This window comes from Vanacampus margaritifer, chromosome 2, assembly GCF_051991255.1.
Source record: "Vanacampus margaritifer isolate UIUO_Vmar chromosome 2, RoL_Vmar_1.0, whole genome shotgun sequence".
NCBI classification, from domain to species: domain Eukaryota; kingdom Metazoa; phylum Chordata; class Actinopteri; order Syngnathiformes; family Syngnathidae; genus Vanacampus; species Vanacampus margaritifer.
In genome coordinates, this window is record NC_135433.1 from 8,715,729 (window position 1) to 8,736,967 (window position 21,239).

At 37.1% G+C, this 21,239-nt stretch overlaps 3 protein-coding genes and 1 long non-coding RNA gene across 7 annotated transcripts in view; all 4 read right to left on the bottom strand.

Annotated features, from left to right (window-relative positions):
- The window catches only part of LOC144043052 (3',5'-cyclic-AMP phosphodiesterase 4C-like), a 77,473-nt gene extending 75,388 nt beyond the window's left edge, over positions 1–2,085 (bottom strand). For both annotated transcript variants that reach the window (XM_077556270.1, XM_077556268.1), the window contains exon 1: positions 1,761–2,085. In XM_077556270.1, coding sequence (XP_077412396.1) covers positions 1,761–1,802 — 42 coding nt within the window. In that variant the 5' untranslated portion in view covers positions 1,803–2,085. The remainder of the gene's footprint in view (positions 1–1,760) is intronic.
- Positions 2,086–4,576: 2,491 nt separating this feature from the next.
- ifi30a (IFI30 lysosomal thiol reductase a) lies at positions 4,577–10,866 on the bottom strand. Of its 2 annotated transcripts, none has more exons than XM_077557754.1 (7): positions 10,749–10,866; positions 9,216–9,404; positions 6,924–6,998; positions 6,722–6,808; positions 6,490–6,642; positions 5,022–5,090; positions 4,577–4,945 (listed from the first exon to the last, which is right to left on the bottom strand). In XM_077557754.1, exons 1-7 carry the CDS (start codon positions 10,752–10,754, stop codon positions 4,910–4,912), a joined length of 615 nt encoding a protein of 204 aa, XP_077413880.1. In that variant the 5' UTR covers positions 10,755–10,866; the 3' UTR covers positions 4,577–4,909. The 2 variants fall into 2 exon arrangements, with proteins under 2 accessions (XP_077413880.1, XP_077413879.1); XM_077557753.1 differs by having other exon boundaries at positions 10,623–10,832.
- A 475-nt stretch (positions 10,867–11,341) lies between these two features.
- On the bottom strand, positions 11,342–17,278 carry LOC144043170 (uncharacterized). Its single transcript, XR_013291056.1, has 2 exons — positions 15,550–17,278; positions 11,342–15,432 (listed from the first exon to the last, which is right to left on the bottom strand). It is a non-coding gene; the product is annotated as an uncharacterized LOC144043170 (long non-coding RNA).
- A 2,576-nt stretch (positions 17,279–19,854) lies between these two features.
- Positions 19,855–21,239, bottom strand: part of pik3r2 (phosphoinositide-3-kinase, regulatory subunit 2 (beta)) — a 47,626-nt gene continuing 46,241 nt past the window's right edge. For both annotated transcript variants that reach the window (XM_077556452.1, XM_077556453.1), the window contains one exon: positions 19,855–20,093. In XM_077556452.1, coding sequence (XP_077412578.1) covers positions 19,886–20,093 — 208 coding nt within the window. In that variant the 3' untranslated portion in view covers positions 19,855–19,885. The remainder of the gene's footprint in view (positions 20,094–21,239) is intronic.

The following is a 21,239-nucleotide window of genomic DNA, read 5'->3' on the forward strand; positions in this document are numbered from 1 at the left end:
GATCGTCGCTTTGTCGCTGGCCACACACAACGGTTCAAGAAGCGAATGCTTAACATGATATGGTTAATCTACTGTATGCTAAAGCATTTACTATCTCCTTATTTGGAAACCCAACCAAAAAGTATTGGCACAAACAGTTGAGTAGTACGCTATGTGTATTTCTTGTAAGTTTTTGATTTTTTTATCGCAAATCTGCCACTATATAAAGTATAAATATTTACCATTACTTCCAAGTGTTTCCTCAAATTTGATGTGCTTTTTTTTTTTTTTTTAAAGCTCTAACACCGTCTACAGTACAGCATGTATAAGCAACGGTAATAATTTCTATAGTATATAATTTTTTTCACAATCATGACAAACACTTTCTACTACCATTTATGTACATACTGTTTGAGTGTCAGGTGGCTAATCTTGTCCAATTTCCAGCATGTTAGCCTTTCGCTCTGATGTGACAAAATGGAGATTCCCCCCTGATCTTAACTCATTCACTACCATTGACGGCTATAGACGTCAAAAATCCATTTGAACTATTTCCATTAGTTTAAAAAAAAAATCCACTTTCAACAAAAGTATGTAAACCTAGAATTTTTTTTTTTTAATTATACCAGCATTTAGAACAGATATAAAATTTGCGATTAATTGTGATTTAACTAGTGAAGTCATTTTAATCGCCTGACACCCCTAATTTTTTAATAATAATATATATATATATATATATATATATATATATATATATATATATATATATATATATATAATCAAGTAATCATTTGGAGCCATTTTTTAAAATGTAAAACTGTCCAAATACTCTGATTTCAGCACATCAACTGTGACTGATTTCTGTAGTCCTTCATTTAAAAAAAGAAGAAAAGATTATTAAAAATGAGGGGCGCCAGGCAATTAAAAGCTTTAATTGTAATTAATCGAATGACGCCACTAGTTAACGCACGATTAATCACAAATTTTATCTGTTCTAAATGTACAATGAAAAAAAATCTAGGTTTTCATACTCTTGTTTAAAAAAAAAAAAAAGGGAAAAAAATGTGAAACTAATAGGAATAGTTCAAATGAATTTTCGACATTTATAGCCTACAATGGCAGTGGATGAGTTAAAGGGGAAGTCAACCATAAACATATCTTGACAACAATATGTTATATGTGACCTCACTAGGCATTCTGATGAATAGTACTTTTGTGGAATAAGAGTTATGAAGCAAAAATCCAGCCGTCTATATCCATCTCAGGGGGGGGCGGCCATTTTGCCACTTGCGGTCGACTGAAGATGACATCAATGTTGATCAGGGCTCAGGTAACGAGCAATAACAGCTCACCTTGCGGCCTTTGCAAATGAACGTGACATCATCTTACGTTCATAACAAGGAAGTATTAGAACACGTAAAGCACTTGATACAAAACTATGACAAGCCTTCAAGAGGTAGTCTCGCCGTTGGGGATTTGATCTAATTTTAGTTGCTTCTCACGGTGGATTTGGCTCTCAGGCCTGTAACAATATTTTTTTTTAAAAAAAACACAAGCATGTCTTGACATCACGATTTGCTAGCAGCACAATCGCCCCCACGCTGCACAGCATGACGTCATTTGCCATAATAATCAAATAAAATTTTACAAAAACAGTGGACTATAGAACAGAAATGGCACACAGAAAATACATAATGAAAAATCAAAATGACAAATTGTAACTAAAAATATATCCGCTCTTTTAACACAATTTTGCATTTATTTCAATGTACTTTTCTTACCTCAGTGACATTAAAACATTTTGACGAGTTATTTCTCTTCATACTGAATCAAGACAACCAAGATGGTGATGGAAAACTCAAGTTTCTACATTTAAGGTTCACTTCCGAGAGGCTGTCACTTCTTCCGGCAAGTACTTCTTCACCTCCTTACAGTCCTCCGCTTGTAAAAAATTCCACCGGCACTTTCAACAATTACTTTTCTTCTCTAGCTTCTCTGAAGTTATATAGTCAGGGACAAAAACAAAAACAAAAGGCCTCAGTATGGAAAAAAGAGCAAGAGAGCAAAAAGCACAGCTGAACGCTGGTCGAAAATTGGCGTGCATGACAAGATGGTGTTAACAGTGTGTTTATCTGACTGGACAATCGGGGGACGTCATGTATGCAGAAGTTCTGGTTGGGCCACAATGTGCTGCCTCAAATCTCCCATGAAACGTGTCGAGGAAAAACAAGCTTCATATGACATTCATTCCAATAGAGTCATAGACGATGCGTCGTATTTAGATATTGAGATTAGATTTGCGCAGGCTCACCAGTCACCCATTAGTGAGCCTGGGTTGGATTTAATTGGAATACTTTGCATGTTTTTGTTTAGTAGTCGTCGAAACACATCCCCCAAGGCAACATGAAAAGGATTTAGGGAATTTGTTTTACCTTTTTTTAGAATACAATATATTCTGTTTGCCAGTGATAAATATTCCATAACGTGTTTCTAGTATGTGAAATTGTGCTTCCACGCACACACACACACACACACACACATGTCCAGGGAGTGTTGCCACAGTACCCTGGAAAAGTAACTCAGTTACTTTTCTGATCACTTGATTCAAAAAAATCAAGTGATCAGAAAAGTAACACAATTACTTAACCAAGTTACTTTTCGAATGAAGTAAAGGTAAAGGTAAATTCCACTGATTGTCACACCCAGAAAAGTAACAAAATTACTTAACCAAGTTACTTTTCGAATCAAGCAATCAGAAAAGTAACAAAATTACTTAACCAAGTTACTTTTCGAATGAAGTAATCAGAAAAGTAACAAAATTACTTAACCAAGTTACTTTTCGAATGAAGTAATCAGAAAAGTAACAAAACTACTTAACCAAGTTACTTTTCGAATGAAGTAATCAGAAAAGTAACAAAATTACTTAACCAAGTTACTTTTCGAATGAAGTAATCAGAAAAGTAACGAAATTACTTAACCAAGTTACTTTTCAAATGAAGTAATCAGAAAAGTAACAAAATTACTTAACCAAGTTACTTTTCGAATCAAGCAATCAAAAAAGTAACTTAGTTAAGTAATTGTGTTACTTTTCTGATCACTTGATTCGAAAACTAAATTACTTAAGCAAGTTACTTTTCGAATCAAGCGATCAGAAAAGTAACACAATTAACAAAATTACTTAACCAAGTTACTTTTCAAATGAAGCAATCAGAAAAGTAACAAAATTACTTAACCAAGTTACTTTTCGAATGAAGTAATCAGAAAAGTAACACAATTACTTAACCAAGTTACTTTTCGAATCAAGCAATCAGAAAAGTAACAAAATTACTTAACCAAGTTACTTTTCGAATGAAGTAATCAGAAAAGTAACGAAATTACTTAACCAAGTTACTTTTCAAATGAAGTAATCAGAAAAGTAACAAAATTACTTAACCAAGTTACTTTTCGAATCAAGCAATCAAAAAAGTAACTTAGTTAAGTAATTGTGTTACTTTTCTGATCACTTCATTCGAAAACTAAATTACTTAAGCAATTTACTTTTCGAATCAAGCGATCAGAAAAGTAACACAATTAACAAAATTACTTAACCAAGTTACTTTTCGAACCAAGCGATCAGAAAAGTAACAAATTTACTTAAACAAAGTTACTTTCGAATCAAGCGATCAGAAAAGTAACAATTACTTAACCAAGTTACTTTTCGAATCAAGCAATCAGAAAAGTAACAAATTACTTAACCAAGTTACTTTTCGAATCAAGTGATCAGAAGAGTAACTAATTTACTTAACCAGGTTACTTTTTGAATCAAGTGATCAGAAAAGTAACAAAATTACTTCCAAGTCTTTCCTCAAATTTGATGTGCTTTTTTTTTTTTTTTTTTTAAAGCTATAACACTGTCTACAGTACAGCATGTATAAGCAACGGTAATTATTTTGTCTTTAGCTGTCACAAACAATATTGTGACTGTATTTCGAGCTTGAAAACAAGAATGTTACTACTTCCTTCAGTGGCATGCAGAAGTCAACGTGCTGAAAACGCGACTCGGCACATTGTGACGTCACTCCCTCGGAGCCCAGACAATAGAGTGTAGATGACCTCAACCCATTTTGCTTCACGGTTGAAGATGCAAATAATTTCCCTTTATTACTTTGTGTCATTGTGTGCAGTTGTTGCTTTTTTGTGTGCCTGTTGCTTCAATGTTTCTCCTCCTTAATTGTATTTTTTTGTTGTTGTTGTGTGCCATCATCTTCCCGGAAGAAATTCTACAATTGTACAATTTGCCACCTTTATTTTGTCACAAAATGACAAATTTGATCCTCAAATAGTAGTTTTAATCAGATAACTATATTATTTATAGTAAAGGCCATTGCTACGAATATTTTGGCAAGAAAATCCACTTTTGTTTTTCATTTGTGCAATGTAAGATCCGTGTGTTATTCATTGTTAGTTTCCTTAATTCTAACCATTGTTTGCCGTTGCTCTATTATTATTTGCTTCGAAATAATAACCATTTATAATTTTGAAAGGATAAACGTTTGTAGCTCTGAACTGAGTTAGGGCGCCATCTAAAGGCCAGAGAGATACAAGGCAATTCCATAAATTCCAAGGCTAGTAGAAGTTTATTCAGTGCAAAATACTACAAGGCAAGTCCAGTGTTTTGGACATCTTTGTTTTAGACATCAATTTGTATTTAAATGCTGTAAGGCTTCAAGATGACCTGCCAGTGTTAGACATGGCGAGCCGTCACTCATAGATTTAAACAGATCTCTGAACAACAATTTGAGAGAAATAACTTTTGTGTCTGTAGAATAATTATTAGATCTTTTGAGTACATCCAAAACAAAATAAATATTATTTCAATAATTTTTCACACCTGAAACAGAGTCAGCGTGGAGCCACTCAAAGTAAATAGCTGTAAGATTCTTCGGTGTCTCTAGCCGCCATTTCCACAGACCGCAGGCTTGACGCCCTGTAAACACAGCCAAGAGGTCAAAGGGCAAGGGCAAAAAGGGAACTGGGGATTTAAAGAGGCAATAAGTGTCTACCTGGTACATGTTGCAGATAAGCGGCAAGAGAGCAGTTGTGGCTTTCTTCTGGAGGTCATCGGTGTGCTCCTGTGAGGTTATAATTTACAAATATATATATTTTTTTTTTTAAAAAAGGGGGTCTCAAGAGATGGAGGAATCGGAGCAACAAAAAAAAAAGATAGTATAAAATAGTATATAACTACTAGAACGCTGCATAGGGCAGGACAATTGAGATTTAATCGGAATTTTAATTTTGGCACGTGCTTTAAACTGTTTAACCCTGGAGAACCCAAGAACCCTTTACTTCTTCGGAAAATTATGAATTATACATTAAATGACTGCTATAAGTTCACTGAACACCAAAAAATATGTTTTTTTCAATTTTTTGAACTAGCTCAGAGTTGCTAATTGATCAAAATATATATATATAAAACATACTCCTAGGCATTCTGCAACATGATATGAAATAGATGAACAAAAAAAAAGCACAATTTTACCATCTGATGGTTTGCTGAGAAGATGGTTTTGTTTGGATTGATTTCCAGCTCAACAAAACAGCATGTTGCCAGCCATCTTGTCACCACCACTCTGGCTCATGTAAGTGCAATATTCATCCACTAGATGGCCCCATGCAGGGGTCAGAAGTGGCACTCTGGACTTTTGAAGTTAAATTTGTAAAAAAAAAAAGAAGGTCTTTGTTATTTGAGTAGCAGAATTTATAGGGGCCAAATTTGACCCCGTGGGTTCTCCAGGGTTAAAATGACACCCCAGTTAGAGTTTATTGAAAAAGTAAACACACAACCCCCCAAAAAATACTACACACTGTATATGCACTAGGGCTGGGTTTAAAAAGAAATTGAATAATATCAAATTGATTTTCCTTCGAACTTGATATTGATCCAAACAAACATGAATCGATTATTTTAATCCCCCATACATGTCTAAGAAAATACAATTTTAAAGGCAAATTGTTTTTGTATATAGTGTTGGAACGTGGCCAGAAATGACGCTGATGTGTAAAACCCGGAAGTTGGAAGTCTGTGGCATCTACCCCATTATTTCTCGCGGATAAGCTGAAGGTACGCAATAGTCGGTGCGGTGTGTATTCTCGTCATTTTTCTACGCGACGTGCCGACGCCTACTCATTTGGCCGACGTCGGATTGGTGTATCTTGGCCTTTAGAAACGTCGCCAGTGCTAATGCTAGCAGTCAATGTAAAATCCTATTGACATGCTAATTTGAAATTAGCATCTAGTTTTGGGAGTGATACTCCTTCAAATAACAAATATTCATTCGCTCACAAACACTGTCGTAAAGCATACAGACTCCTTCCATGCATGACCCCTCACCGCCCCCAGGCGGCAAAGGTGCGAACAGCAGAAATAGCTAGTATTTATTTAGCAATACCAATTATTTTATTCCTATAGTTGCCCAGCCCTAACACGACATCGGAGTCAAGGATACAACCAGCAGCAGCAAAGCTCACCCCATTAATGGTCACCCAGGGTACAAACTGATGCGGAGGATTCAGAGCGTTGGTCCTCAAGGCGTTCTGATGCATCAGCTGGTTTCCAACATCTCCATTCACGCAGCTCGTGATGCGCCCCCAGCTCAGTTGGGGACTGTACAGATGGACACACTTCGGCACAAGAATGCAAATTAGGACACATTTCAGGTGAGAACGGAGGGAAAGATGTTGCCGAGCAGAAGTTTCTCACATTCTTGGCAGCTGCTACGACATCAGCGGAGGACTCCATGCAGAAGATGATGAGGAAGGCGTCGTCGCTCATGTTCAATAAACACGCCTGAAAAAAAACAACAGAAAAAGTACTTCATAAAACTGTACAATGCAGATTTACAAAACGTCATTCTAAAAGGCAATTTGTGAGCGACAGCACAGTTAAGATATGAAACTTGCACCTGAATCATATTGCCAAGGCACTCCTGTTCTCCATGTTGGCACTTAAATACATACTTGCTCCCACTGGGCGCCTCCTGGTGGCCAAAAACATCAAGTCTCACGTCAATTACACAATGGAGCCGACTTTGGGTGTCGTCAGACGACCACAGGGCTCATTCACAAACGCTTGCTTGTCTGTACAGTAGATATAAAAAGTCCAGAAACTCCCGTTCAAATGCCAATTTTTCATGATAAAAGAAAATGAGGCTAAATGACATAATTACATACGGAAGCGTATTGCATTCACTTGAAAAAAAAATCCTGTTTTTCTGACAAATTTTTTGGAGCTTTTTTCCCCTGTTTTATTGAATATTTTTTTCCCTATTTAAAAAAAATAGATATATTTTCCTATATTTTTTCAGATTTTTTTTTTCTGTTTTTCTGAATATATTTTTTAAAAGGGTTTTCCCTCAGAGATTAGATAACAAACCACAATACAGTATACACATCATTCTTTTATTTAGAGCCAGTAAGTAAACATGACCATCCTATTGCATATGGAGGTATGCGGGAAAGTGTCCGCTTCCGCTATTAGCGAGTCTGCAACAAGTCACTTGGAGTTCAGAGGTAAAAAAATTAATTGCTCCAAAAAACACAACACCAGCTCCGTTTTTCGGAATAGTTTTTTGAATAATTTTTTTCCCCAGTTTTTTTTTTTAAACTCTTTTACTGCCAAGGACGTTAAATGATGTTCTCCAATTTTTTTATTTTATTTTTTGGAAACTGGTGGAGGAAAGCCTTGGCCAGCTGTGGTGAAAGTTTCAAGCAGATCTAGTTAGCCTAATGACTATTTTTGGCCCCTAGATGGCAGCAATGACTCTCTTTTGACAAGATTGGGTAGGCGTCAGTAGAAGACGTGAGGCGGAGCTAGAGGGGACAATGGCTGAGGAAGGGAAGAGAACATGGCGACCGGTTGCAAGCAGCTCAGACTTGGGAATTTTTTTCAAAGACGAAAGGCATCGACCAACGCTAAAGAGCACATTGATGACGACGATGATCATCATTGATGATGATGATGATGATGATGGTGACTCCGAGGTTGAAACGCGGCGGCTATGACGACATCATAAAGGTTCACCGGCTAGCGATGCTAACACCGGAAAACGCGGAGCACAACCGAGCACTTCTGCACAGGCGGACGTTCAATCGGACGACGAAGAATACCCCGAGTCCAATGCATATTCATCGGAGGAGTGGGTACAGTCTGCTACTTGCTATTCCCCGGAAAAAAAGGCCGTCAAGAAAGTGTAACGTCTGCAGGCGAAAGGGACAATCGCAGTGAAACTACTCTGTTGTGCAAATCCTGCTCCGTCTCCTTGCACGCAGGGCAGTGTTACAAAAAGAAAAACTGTATTTGAAACATCCACATAATTGTAAATAGTACCACAGTTGCACACATTTGTAAATAGTTTGCGAAATTGTTTTGTCAAATTGTTACACTGTTGAATGGAAATAAACGTATTTTGCAATCTAAAAACACTTTTTTATTGTTGGTGGTGGTGTATTACAGAAGTAAAGCACTATTTAGGTGTTTGTGGCATCATTCATGGACAAAAAGAAGTGTAGAATTCACTAGAGTGCATGAAATAATATCGTTTCACAAAAAGCTTGATTTCTCCGTTTTTTGTTTCAAAACAGAGCATTTCGGTGAAACTAACCATTTTCTATTGTTGATTACTGAAAAACGGAATAAGGTAGAAACAAACTTTTTTTTCTGATGAAAGATGAGAGTTCAATTTTTCATTTGGTAGTATGTGTGTTTCCATAGTCCAAACAACATTTTCTGTGGACCTTGAAAGATCAGTCAAAATGCTTAAATCGGCTGGCACTGGCGACATCCCGTTTCTGAAAAACGTCTGGCAGTCAAAAAAGTTAAAAAAAAAATCCTGTTTTTTTGTAATACATTTTTTTCCTTTTTTTTTTTTTAAATAAATGTTTTTCCGTTTTTTTGAATAATTTTTCCTCCTGTTTTTCTGAATATTTTTTTTCAGCCTGTTTTTCTGATTATTTTTTGACAGAAAAAATATTCAGAAAAAGAAAATGAAAAAAACCCTCAAAAAAACAAAGCTGCCCCCAAAAATGTGTCAGAAAAACAGGAGTTTTTTTTTTTCAAGTGAATGCTTCCGTAATGAAACTTTTTCAACAATAACATTTGTTTTGTTTTTTTTTAAATGGGGGGGTGGGGGGGGTCGTGATAATCCTCCCGTGACAACACTATAGTAGAACTGAAACCAGATTGTAGTCACATGCACCTGTGCATTGCCAAAGGGAACCAAGTGGACGGATAGGATGTCCTGCAGCAGCACCCATGTGGGGTACAGAACCTCCGTGAGATACAGTATGCAGTCCGGACATAGACTCTCGTAGTAGACATTCAACTTGACAGGTTCCGCTGTTTGACGCGGCTTGGTCAAGTTGGCGTGGAGACATTGTTTCAACACCTGCATAAACAAAAACAAAAAAAGATTTCATGAGGTTTGAGTGTACATTAATGGATAGCGAGTGCAAAAAGTCTACACACCCCTGTTCAATTGCCAGTTTTTTGTGATGGAAAAAAAAATTAGACCAAGAGAAAGAAACCATTTGAAAACTTTTTCCACCGTTAAACTTTGTCAACAACAAAGAAAAGAAAAAAGAACGTTCCCATAGGGGCCGGAAAATTAATCAGCCAAGAAAATGTGGCTAATCACCCTGAGACTGAGAATATTCAATGCCCTAAGCATCTGACAGTTCCTGGCCAAGAAGAACATCACTGCGCAGGCCAAAAGTTTGGAAACACCTTCTCATTCAATACATGCTTTATTTTCATGGCTATGTACATTGTAGATTCTCACTGAAGGCATCAAAACTATGATGACAACTATGGCACCTAACGGACACATTTGGAGTTATGTACTTACTTACTATGTACTACTTATTAAAAAAAAAAGGTATAAATATTAAAAGACATAAATAAATAGCCACCCTTTTCGCTGATTCCCTTTTTGCACATTCTTGGCATTTTCTCGATGACCTTTAGTCACCTGAAAGGGTTTCCCAACAGTCTTTAAAGAGTTCTCACTCCCAGAGGTAAGAATGTCAAGAGTATGCAAAAAAGTAATCAGAGCAAAGGAAGGCTATTTTTGAAGAATCTATAATATAAAACACGTTTTCAGATATTTCACTTTTTTTTTTTTAAATACATAACTAAACATCAGTTCATGCATAGTTCTGATGCCCTCATTGAGAATCTCCAAAGTGACCAGTCAGTCATGTGAATAAAGTAAGTATGGCCTGTAACTGTATAGCTTTGTAAACCAGTCCAGTCCTGGAACTTTTGTGACACAGTTTGTACTTTTTAGAATTATGGACAATACGTCCATGCTAAAATTTTTAGCAAAAAGACATTTGAGGCCAAGTGAAACTGAGGTTGAACTCTTGTACTTTTCATAAAATCATTGTATCAGTACTTTACTTTTAACAATGTTTTTTGGTATAATAAATTTTGCTTCTATGACGTCACATACTGACCCCCCCTTCGATAGAAACAGGCTGGAAACAAGCTCTCGCAATAATGTTTATATCGTTACACACAGCACAAACGCTAGACACTAAGTTTTACCTAGATATATCTAAATAGAATATAAAATATGTAGTGTTGAAAAATATGTCAATCTCACCCCGCACTTGACGGCCGAGTCTGGAGACGAACACCACCGTGACGGAGTGTAAGGACATGAAGAAGACAAAGAACTACATCCCGACTTAAAGTGTATGAGAAAGGTCAACAAAAGCAGCAAATCCACCTTCATTTTCCGACACCAAACTGTATTCACGTTCGCATAAAAGCACGCCGTGACAACTTTTTTTTTTTTTTAAACGCCAAGCGTTTCCTTGTTTTTGAGCCGTGTCATCTTTTATTGGCTGACGGTGTAATGACGTAATCAGCGTCACCTGTAGCGAAGTGAAATACAATCATGGCAGAAAGAATACGAGCGACGTCTAGTGTCGACATGTGCGAAAAACACGTAAAAAAAAAGAGAGGCACAAAATGGTCATATTAACTTTTACATTTTTAAATCATGAACATATGTTCATGTAAATCACACACAAATTGAATTTGAATAGTGGTGTGTAGACTGCATAAATATATTCACTGTGTGGAATACAGTATATATATTACCAGGGATGGAGAATCCAGGTCCAGAAATGACCTTCCACAGATTAGCTTTAGCCAACAGGTGCTTCTACCCAACTGGCAGGTAAAAGAGCTCGCCTGTTGAGTAGAAGCACCTGTTGGCTAAATCCAAACTGTTTCAAGGGTTTTTACTAACGCATGACACTTTTGCAGTGTGCCGTACAACACTTTGGTTGTACTGAAAGATGAAACCAGACCACATTTTATATACTGTATATTTTATTGTCTTTTAAAATCATTGCATCAGGCTAGAGAGAACCATACAAGATGAAAGAGTACCGTGTGTGAATGAAGAAAACTGCAGGCTGTACATGAGAATGGAAATACTGTAAGTTGTATGTAAAGTATGACATACCAACAGGCTGAGAGTGAATACGAGAGTATTTTTTTTTCTTTTGTGTGTGCGTAAGGGTTAGAGTCCAACCGACCTTCCTGTGTCTAACCGTTAGACACAAAACAACCAAGAGGCTGAAACAACAGTGCTCCCTCTCATTCGTACTTTGGTGTGGCTTTGTGTGATTGCTTCATTCACTTCCACTGCAGATGAACTCATTCACTGCCATTGACGCCTATAAACGTCAAAAATTCATTTGAACTATTTCTACTAGTTTAACTTTTTCCCGCCACTTTTGGTAACAAGAGTATGAAATCCTAGACATTTAAAAATATATATATATAATTTTAACCCCCGAAAAGATTATTAAAAAAAAAAAATTAAATTGTAATTCATCACATGACTTCTATAGTTAACTCACGATTAATCACAAATTTTAAATCTGTTCTAATACAATAAAAACAATTCTAGGTTTTCATACTCTTGTTAACAAAAGTGGGGGAAAATGTGAAACTAATAGAAATAGTTAAAATGATTTTTTTTTTTTTTACGTCTATAGCCGTCAATGGCAGTGAATGAGAGAAAAAAAAAGAAGAAGATGATTCTTCACCACAATGCTTCACTGTATGGAGTTCTTTTTGCATCAAACGTACTTTTTGTAATTGCAAAAACACACTTGAAATCCTAAACGCATGTGGGAAAATATGTTATGAACGGCTAAAACCAATTTGGAAGTTTTTAGCCATATTGCCAAAAGGCATTACGGTCAGTTTATGAATTATGGAATACAGCCACAGTCTCATCTTAAAGAGGGTGTGCACATAATCTCAGTTGTTTCTTTTTACTTCCCCTCTTGAAAATATTTTTTCCCATTGAGTTGTAGAGGTGACATAGATTACAATAATGGTGGAAACAAGTTTTACAATCATTTACCTTGCTTTCATTTGGAATACCACCAAATCTGGCATTCAAACAGAGGTGTGTAGACTTTTTATGTCCACTCTACGCAGGCTCAAAAGGAGGAAATGAAAAAAGCAATCAAACAAGCTTTAAGACCAGGGGTGCCCAAATCCGGTCCTCGAGAGCCCCTATCCAGCCTGTTTCCCTCCACCAACACACCTGACTCATAATCAGGGTCGTTATCAGGCTTCTGAGCTTGATTGGATTCAGCTGCGTTGGAGGAGAGAGAGAGACATAAAAAAAAAAAAACAGGATGGAAAGAGGTTCCCGAGGACCGGACTTGGGCATCTCTGTTTTAGACAAATGAAATTGACTCATCACGCCCGTTGCTTCAAATAGTGCAAGAAAAAAAGAACATGTCTAGCATTTCTTGATTGATCATTTATAATGTCATATTTGACTGATATATTTCGTCTATTTACAATAAAATTGTCACTCCATGAAATATGTGAGAGTCATGATGAAACCTACGTCACATAGAAAGAAGAAAAGACGCAACACACAAGGCAAAGTGTTTTCTAAAGCAGGTTAGGTTGAAACCAAATGGGAACCAAAGAGGGAGCACTGTTCTAACAAGTCGAACAAAAACAAGCAATATTTTCACGTTTAGAACGACAGGAAAGAAAGAAATGTGAATCAATCGTGGCCACTTTGAAGGATAGATTGATTCTTAAATGGGTCTTTACTATTTGGTTAATTACATATTGTAAACATTTGTATTTCTTATTGAGCAAAAAAGAAATAATTCACGCTAGCTTATCTTCTTCTGTATAGGCTCTGTAAGGTTATCATTGAACAAACAAACAAAAATAAAAACACAGGCAAACAATTCTAAGAGATTTAAAAAAAAAATAAAAAAATGCCATCATTGTTTCATTCTGTGAAGATTTGCGTTTAAATTCAGACTTCTTCAGAGTCAAGATGTTTCACTCTTTTTTCTTTTGTCTGTGACAAACTTTTTGACAATCACTCATCCACGATTGGCGTTTCTTTTGCGGTCACAGAACAATTCGCAAATCTTCCAAATGACAATGACAGATTCTCAGTTCAAGAAAATCAAAAACAAAACAAAAAAATTGCATTGAACATACTGTATAGCCTCGGCTCTGTAAATATCAACACATGTACATGAGCTTGCTTCGTCATCTGAATGCACCGGATGATCAACTTTAATATACTGTCATTGAATTCTATTGACGAAAAGTACGCTGAAGCTTCCTGCAGCCGATTAGTAAAATTGCGTGCGTTTTTTTTTGTTTTTTTTTAACGAACTGCTCGCCCTGATTTCCAAACCGCCGCGGTGCCTGAAGATAACCCCAATGCCTCCTTCCCATTTGTTTCAAGCACAATCCAAATGATAATTACATCATCCAAAAATATAGATATCTAAGTATATACTTCAAAATAGTTATTCTGTATTTACGTCTCTCACATTTCAAACTTTTACAAACACCAAATTGCATGCTCCTCGTCGTCAGTGAAAAATGTGCTTGGGGGCGTGAGGCCTTTTCAAGAAAAGATCATATACAGTGTACCAAAGCCGATGAAAAAATATTTGATTCTTTAAATGACCATCTGCCGTATAGAAAAACGTGTTTCAAGATACACGGACACAAAATGCATATCTAATACACGAGCAGGAAGAAAAAAAAGCGAAGCGCGCCGGGGTCCCGAACGCATGTCCGTGCCTGTCTGCTACGAAAAAAGTTGCATCGCCTCGGGCTTTTTTTTTTTTTTTTTTTGCTTTTAAATGCCTCTCACGAAATATGGCAGCTGAAAGCGTTGACCTCGTTGACCCGCGTGGACTACAAAAAGTTGAGAGCTTGGAAAGGAAGCGGATCCAAAGTCACCTGAACATCCCTGAAACAAGTTGCGCTAAACTGACACTGGTGCGATTCTAAAGGAGATTCAATCGGCTCGTTCGAAACGGGTCGTTGACGTCTGGAGCCGTCAATGGCAAAGCGAACGAGTAACAAACTCGGGTTCTCGATACAGACCGATGAGAAAAATAAAATGATAATAAAATCTATGATGCTAAACTGGCCTATGTAAGAAATGGTGCTCTATTAGTCTTGATGCAATTTAGCAGCGCGGCCCAAAGTGCATGAGAAGCTAGCTGTAGCTTCTCAGCTAGCTGTAGCTTCTCAGCTAGCTATAAATGTGACTACTGCACACTGAATAATGTGTAGAAAGCGCTTCAAACTAATCAACTGAAAACGGAGTTTCACCACACATGAGTTTTGTTGAGTTTGGTTGACTACTCTAAAAAAGTTGGGGCTATTTGGCTTCTGGGTGAAATTTCAGGGATGAACCTAAAATGCGCCAACACCTTTACTAGCTAACTTAAAAGGGGAAGTCAACCCCAAAATTTTCTTTACATTATATTTTATTACATATCATTATATTTATTCTAATTATATACCCATCCATCCATCCATTTTCTTATTATTATTATATTTTTATATATGATACATTTGCGTCCCCACTCGTCTAAACACGGCATTCCCCGCTTTTAGCGATCTCATGGGGCGGCCATTTTGTCGCTGGCTTTTGTCGAATGAAAATGACCTCATAGTTGCTTAGGTAACAGCCAGTCAGTCTCAGACTACAGGGCGAGCTGTATTTGGTCATCCCCTGAGCAACAATGATGTCATTTTCAGTGTGGCATGGAAGCTTTAGAGCGCCTCGTCGTCAGCTGTGAGTGTGCGCACGCCACAGAGAGAAGGTGGAAGAGCAAGGTTGTTTTTTTATTTATTTTATTTTTAACCCACATACATTTTTCTATTTTTTTTTAAAACTCATTTACGTCTATAGCCATTGACGGCTATAGACGTCAAAAAATCATTTTAACAATTTCTATTAGTTTTGTTAACAAGAGTATGAAAACCTATAGGGGAAAAAATATTGTGCATTTTGACCAGATATTAAATTTGTAAATAATCATGAGTTAACTATTGAAGTCATGCGATTAATTACAATTAAAAAAAATAATAATCACCTGACGCCCTAGTTTTTAATAATCATTTCTTTTTTGAAAAAATATTATTTAAAAAAAGAAAAGATTATTAAAAATTAGGTCATCAGGCGATTAAATTTTTTTATTGTAATTAATCACAACTTAAATAAATGTACAATAAAAACTTTTTTCTAGGTTTTCATACTCTTGTAAACAGAAGTGGGAAAAATGTTATAGTAATAGAAATAGTTATAAAATAATTTTTGACGTCTAAACCCGTCAATGGCTGTGAATGAGTTAATTATGAATTTAATATTTTTTTTATTTAAAAGTTTTACGCTAGCGTGGCTGTTTTAGAACGCCTCGTTGTTACGGCGGGATGTAGTCCAGCCATCGGTGTTAGCAGATAAAATTTCCCGGCTCACACGTGTTTATATGTAGGCTTAAGAAACAACAATTTTTCCAGGTCGTAGTAGTGGCATTCATGATTTTTCAGGATTTGAAAGCCTCGTTTTACTGTAGATTCTTTCTGAAATTCCACCCGCTAGTCTAATATCCCCAAGTAGTGACTAGTGTGTGGAACAGACCCCAAAAAAGTGCTGTTAAAACTAAGTGTTGTTCCAAGAAACAGGATGACGGCTGTTAGCAATGGCAAATCATTTGAATTTGAATCCCGCGTGCGTGCAACTCTCCGAGCGACAAAACTTGGCCGCGGATGTTCACGTTGTCGTCTGAAACGGATCTAAACATAAACGAGGCAAATCCTGACCGAAATAAAAGAGCTTGTGTGCAAAGTGAGAGTGCACCAACATTAGAGCAAGAACTTGTAACAATTCGATAATACATCTAGATAACGAAGAGGCAAAACCAAAACACACACACACACATACGCGTCTTGCTGAGAACGGTAAAAGCATGGCAGGCGCAGCATGTGGCTCCAACAACAACAGAGGAAAGGCACTTCTAATCTTTCACTCGTTTTTTTTTTTTTAAATCATTATTTTTTAACATTTTATATTAAGCCCTCTGAGCAGAAGCGCTGACCTCACCTCTATGTTCAACTCTGCCAAAGAAGTGCGTGCAAAGTACAGTACAACTGAATAGACCTGGCTAAAATGGCGGAAAGGAATATTTGGGGAAGTTGCTTTCATTTCAAAAAAAAAAAAAAAAAAGTCAAAAATGCCAGTAAACGTAGCGTAAAGCACAAACGAGATCACCGCTCGACAGTCATGTCCGTGTTAAGTTGTTTGTTGAAAGGTTGTGACTGAAAGTTTACTTAAAACTCAACGTCTGAACAAACTCAACGTTTCATAGCCCTTCATCGCACTCATCTTAACGTTCTGCAGCTGAGTTTGGCCACTTTTAAATCCAAAAATACTCATCATTTTTCTCCTCTCCACGACAAAATACAAAAATACAATTTTGTCCTTTTTTGGCAAGATATTGGATATTATATAAGCGAGTATTGTGCTTTGAAAGTGAGACCTGAATTCGAACGAATATGGGAGAAGAGGTGTGAAATTGTGTGTTGTGCATAGTACAAGCACACATCATGCTTCAATGGACTGTGCTTCGCAAATTTATTAGAGCATTGATTTTCAAAGTGTGTTACGTGAGTTCCCCCTAGTGGTACGTGGAAGAATTACTAACCATGTACGATTCAGTTGTATTTAACTTTTAAGTTCAATATATTTAGAAAAAAAGTCAACCCAAAATTTTCTCTACAGTATGTTCTATGCAGGCCCGCTAATCTAAACACAACATTATGGTTAATATTGTGTTTGTGGAAAATGAGTTACACAGCAAAATCCTGCCATTTTTATCTATCTCAGGAGGCGGCCATTTTGTCACTTGCTGTCGACTGACAATGACATCACAAGTTGCTCAGGGCTGCTCAGGTAACGACCAATCACTGATTAGCTATTTTCTGAAGCTGAGCTGTGATTGGTCGTTAGCCGAGCCCTGAGCAACTGTGATGTTATTTTTAGTTGATAGCAAGAGACAAAATTGTCCGCCCACTGAGATGGATAAAAATGGGTGGATTTTGCTGCTTAACTTGAATAGTAATCAGAATTTCGTGTTTAGGGCACATACGACATGTTGTAAAGAAAATCTTTGGGTTGACTTCCCCTTTATGGTCTGTTTGTTTTTAGACATTTATTTAGCTACAATTTTAACTCATTCACTGCCATTGACAGCTATATTTATATTTCATTTGAACTATTTTTATTAGTTTAACTTTTTTTTCTCAATTTTTGTTAACAAGAGTATGAAAACCTAGTTTTTTTTGTACATTTAGAACAGTTATAAAATTTGTGATTAATCGTGAGTTAACTAGTGAAGTCATGCGATTGACTATGATTACAAATTTTAATCGCCTGATGCCCCTAATTTTTAATCATCTTTTCTTTAAAAAAAAAAAAAAAAAAACTTTTAATTTTTAATAATGTTTTTTTTTGTTGAAAAAATTCTTTAAAAAATTAGGGGCGTCGGGCGATTACAATTTTTAAACGTAATTAAACACATTTTATATCTGTTCTAATACAAAAAAAAAATCTAGGTTTGCATACTTTTGTTAACAAGGGGGAAAAAAATGTAAAACTATTAGAAATTGTTCATTTGAATTTTTGACGTCTATAGCCGTCAATGGCAGTGAATGAGTTAATTTAAATTTTGTGTGCAATACATTCTAATTGAATCATTATTTAATTTATATTTAAGTAAAGTGTCAACGTTCAAACCGTACAAAATGTCACAGTGGCTTACAATAATGTTTAATATACTTTTTAGGAATAATTCTTCTCGTACTTGATGCAAAATTTGAGAACCACTGGTCTCGTAAATTTGTAAAGCACTATTTATGCACGGCAAGTAGAAAAGCGAACACGAAGGACTCGTTAATCTAAAAAAATAAAATAAAATAAAATGCTTTAAGATTCTCGTTCTTGCTACATGAAAAAAAAAAAAACATCCTTCATTTGGCTCACATTAGCTGGATGCGGGAAACGGAATCTAAGCGCCACTCTGAAAAAAACAAACAAACAAACAAACACAAGCTCGCCTACACGGACTGCATGTATGGCTGGTTATATTACTGCTTCTTTTTTTCTTTTTTTTCTGTACATTAAATGTTCTACAGCTCTGCGAGTCAAGCTTGTGATAAAACCAACAGTCAAGCGCAAGAAGGGGAAGTACCGTGAGTAAATATTATTTAAAAAAAATTTTTTTTAAAAACATCTGCAAGGACCGCGGAAAAAACAGTCTAACTAGGAACAAAGCAAATACAGTACCGAAGATACAATAATCACATCGATGCTCTGCAAGTGTCCTCTTTAGCATATAGGAAGGAGACACGCACAATAAGCACTAACAGTTAAATCAATGGCTACAGATGCTACAGTCTTGAAGAGGACCCCAAAACAACTTGGATGCATTTTCCACTATTTCAGTCAGAAGGGAACCTGAATCCTGAGGAACTGCATTCAATCGATGTACCTGCCCGTCCAGCGTATCGTGACGGAAGATGTACCGTGCATTTTTCTTTTTTCTTTTTCATCGCCTTATACCTCGTCAATTCAAATGGAGGCCTGCTGAGATAGAGCAACAAGCCAAGGCGGTTGGAAATAAAGAACAGTTGACTGAAAAAAAAAAAAAAAAAAAAAAAAGAACTCGTGACACAGGCTTGTGGTCATTCAGAGATATTACTACGCTACTTACACGAGCGTCAAATTCAATTAGTCTTTTCTACAAGCCCCCAAAAATATCCACTCGGCAAAATGTCGACCCACCGCCCTCCCCCTTTCCCGCAGGCTCCAGTGACCACACCACCCTGGTTTGACGCTTTCTCAGCCGCTTTAAGGTGTGAAGCAAGCAGCCTGGTTTAGCCAAGACAGTCCTTTTCACGGGATGACAGCTCAGGCTTTTGTCTACGGAGAGTGTGCAGGCAGACTGGGGATAACAGTTCGGCCCTTTGTCTATAAACGGCTATCGTGTCTTTAAGGAAAAAGAAAAAAAAGTGCCTCCTGGAAAAATATAAATCCCGTCATCCCACCATCTCTCCTCTTCAGAATCTTCCGAAAGTTATTTTTGTGTGCTTATCCTTGAAACACGTGTTCTTCTTGTGTGTATCAAGATGCGTTATTGTACATTTTCACACTGGGTTTGTGTAACTTACACAGTACAGGCCCGGCTGGCGAAAGCGGCTCGCTGTGACGGGGGCTAACTCTACAGTGCTGTAGTCGCTTGTTGTGAAGCCATGCTATGCTAGCTAGCTAGCTAGCAAGAAGTGCTCGTTAGCCGAGCTGCGCTCCGATGGAAAACACACCCCAGCTTCTAACCAGAGAGTCATGCTTATTAAGCTGATTTTACTCGCCACTTTTAAACACAAGAACGACCCCTTCAAAGCCAACCCCCCCCCCCCCCCCTTTTTTTTTTTTTTTATGAGACTGAAAATTCCCCCTCCCTGCTTGTGTCCCTTTGTCTGCTGGTGGTCGATTCATCTGGGGTGCTGGTTGTGATTCTGCGAGCGGGCGAGGACCGGGTATGCGAGAGTTACATTCAGCTGGTCATTGTGTTGGATCAAGGAGACGTTTTTGTAGTGAAGCACCAGATCTTTCAGGGACGAGTAGAGATTGTACGGCTCGGCGAATCCGTAACCTGTGGCCGTCTTGTTGATGACGCAGTGCTTCGTGTCTCCGTCCACACTGCCCAGAGCGGAGAAGAAAAAAAAAAGTCAGGCCGACCAGAGAGACAAGCAGTGATTCTTTTTCCCCCCCTCTAAGAGATAAGGGATGCTGGTTCTCAAAAGAAATAGAAAAAATGTTCTCCAAAAGAACCAGTTTTAAATTTTGATAGAGAATTCAAAATATCAAGGTTGGGCAAAGTACGGGCAACAGACGACATTATGCTCCTCTAAATTCTTTAATGCAGCCTACAAAGCACTTAACTCAATTACTCGCAGCCATTTTCACTGAAGCAACCCCCTTTGCTCCTGGTTGTTTTACTGGATTTTGACAGATTTTGCAAGGCCCACACAATATTGTGTTCTATAGCTATAAAACACCTACCAAAAGAAAGATGAGAGTCTTTTCTTTCATCAGGGGGAAAAAAAAAGTATATTTGTATCTGTTTCCGTTTTGCAGAAATTAGCATAGAGCTAACTTTCATCAATAATCACATTCCCGGCGAAAACACTGACAAAAAGAGCTTGTTACAACGTGGCCCTGGCTGATCTCTTATACTCTGCTGCCACCTGCGGGCCGTTTTTATTTTATTTTATTTTTTTAAATAACTACCATTGCTTTAAGCCACCTCTTCAAGTCAGAAGCTGCATCAAAGCATCAAAAAAAAAAAAAAACATAAAAAAACGTGTTAACACGTTTTTGGGAGTGAAGGGCAAAGTTTTAAAAAACGTTTTTCCACGTTTTTGGGTTAAATGATCAAAAGTCCTTTGAAAGTCATTGCATTAATGTAGCTGTGTTTTCACCACATAATTGTCAAATCAATATGTACTTCTGTACATTTATTGCATTAAATACATGTAATTGGTTAATTGGCTCATTCACTGGCCACATTTTTTGGAAACAGAAACTGTCCGCTTTTTTTGGATTCTCGTCAAGTTACATATGGCTCGGTGGTGCCAAAGCAGCTGCCAACCAGCTGGGTCTTGCTTACACTTAAAATACATTTATGACTGAAATATCTTCAAATTATTAGATTGACACCATAGCTGTTGATAATGGGTACTCTTGCAAGCCTCTGGCAAATCGTTTTCAGACTGGATTCGGGTTCGAATTTCCCGCCCTCTACGCATTGTGTATGTGAAGAATGGTGTGTTCGGTTTCATTCTT

Excerpts from the sequence above, each read along its gene's own strand:
- ifi30a (XM_077557753.1), bottom strand. The coding sequence starts at position 10,754 with ATGAAGGTGGATTTGCTGCTTTTGTTGACCTTTCTCATACACTTTAAG. Across the intron at positions 9,405-10,622 it reads ACTCGGCCGTCAAGTGCGGG|GTGTTGAAACAATGTCTCCA; the intron begins GTGAGATTGACA and ends TTGTTTATGCAG. Across the intron at positions 4,946-5,021 it reads TTATCTGCAACATGTACCAG|GGCGTCAAGCCTGCGGTCTG; the intron begins GTAGACACTTAT and ends CTGTGTTTACAG.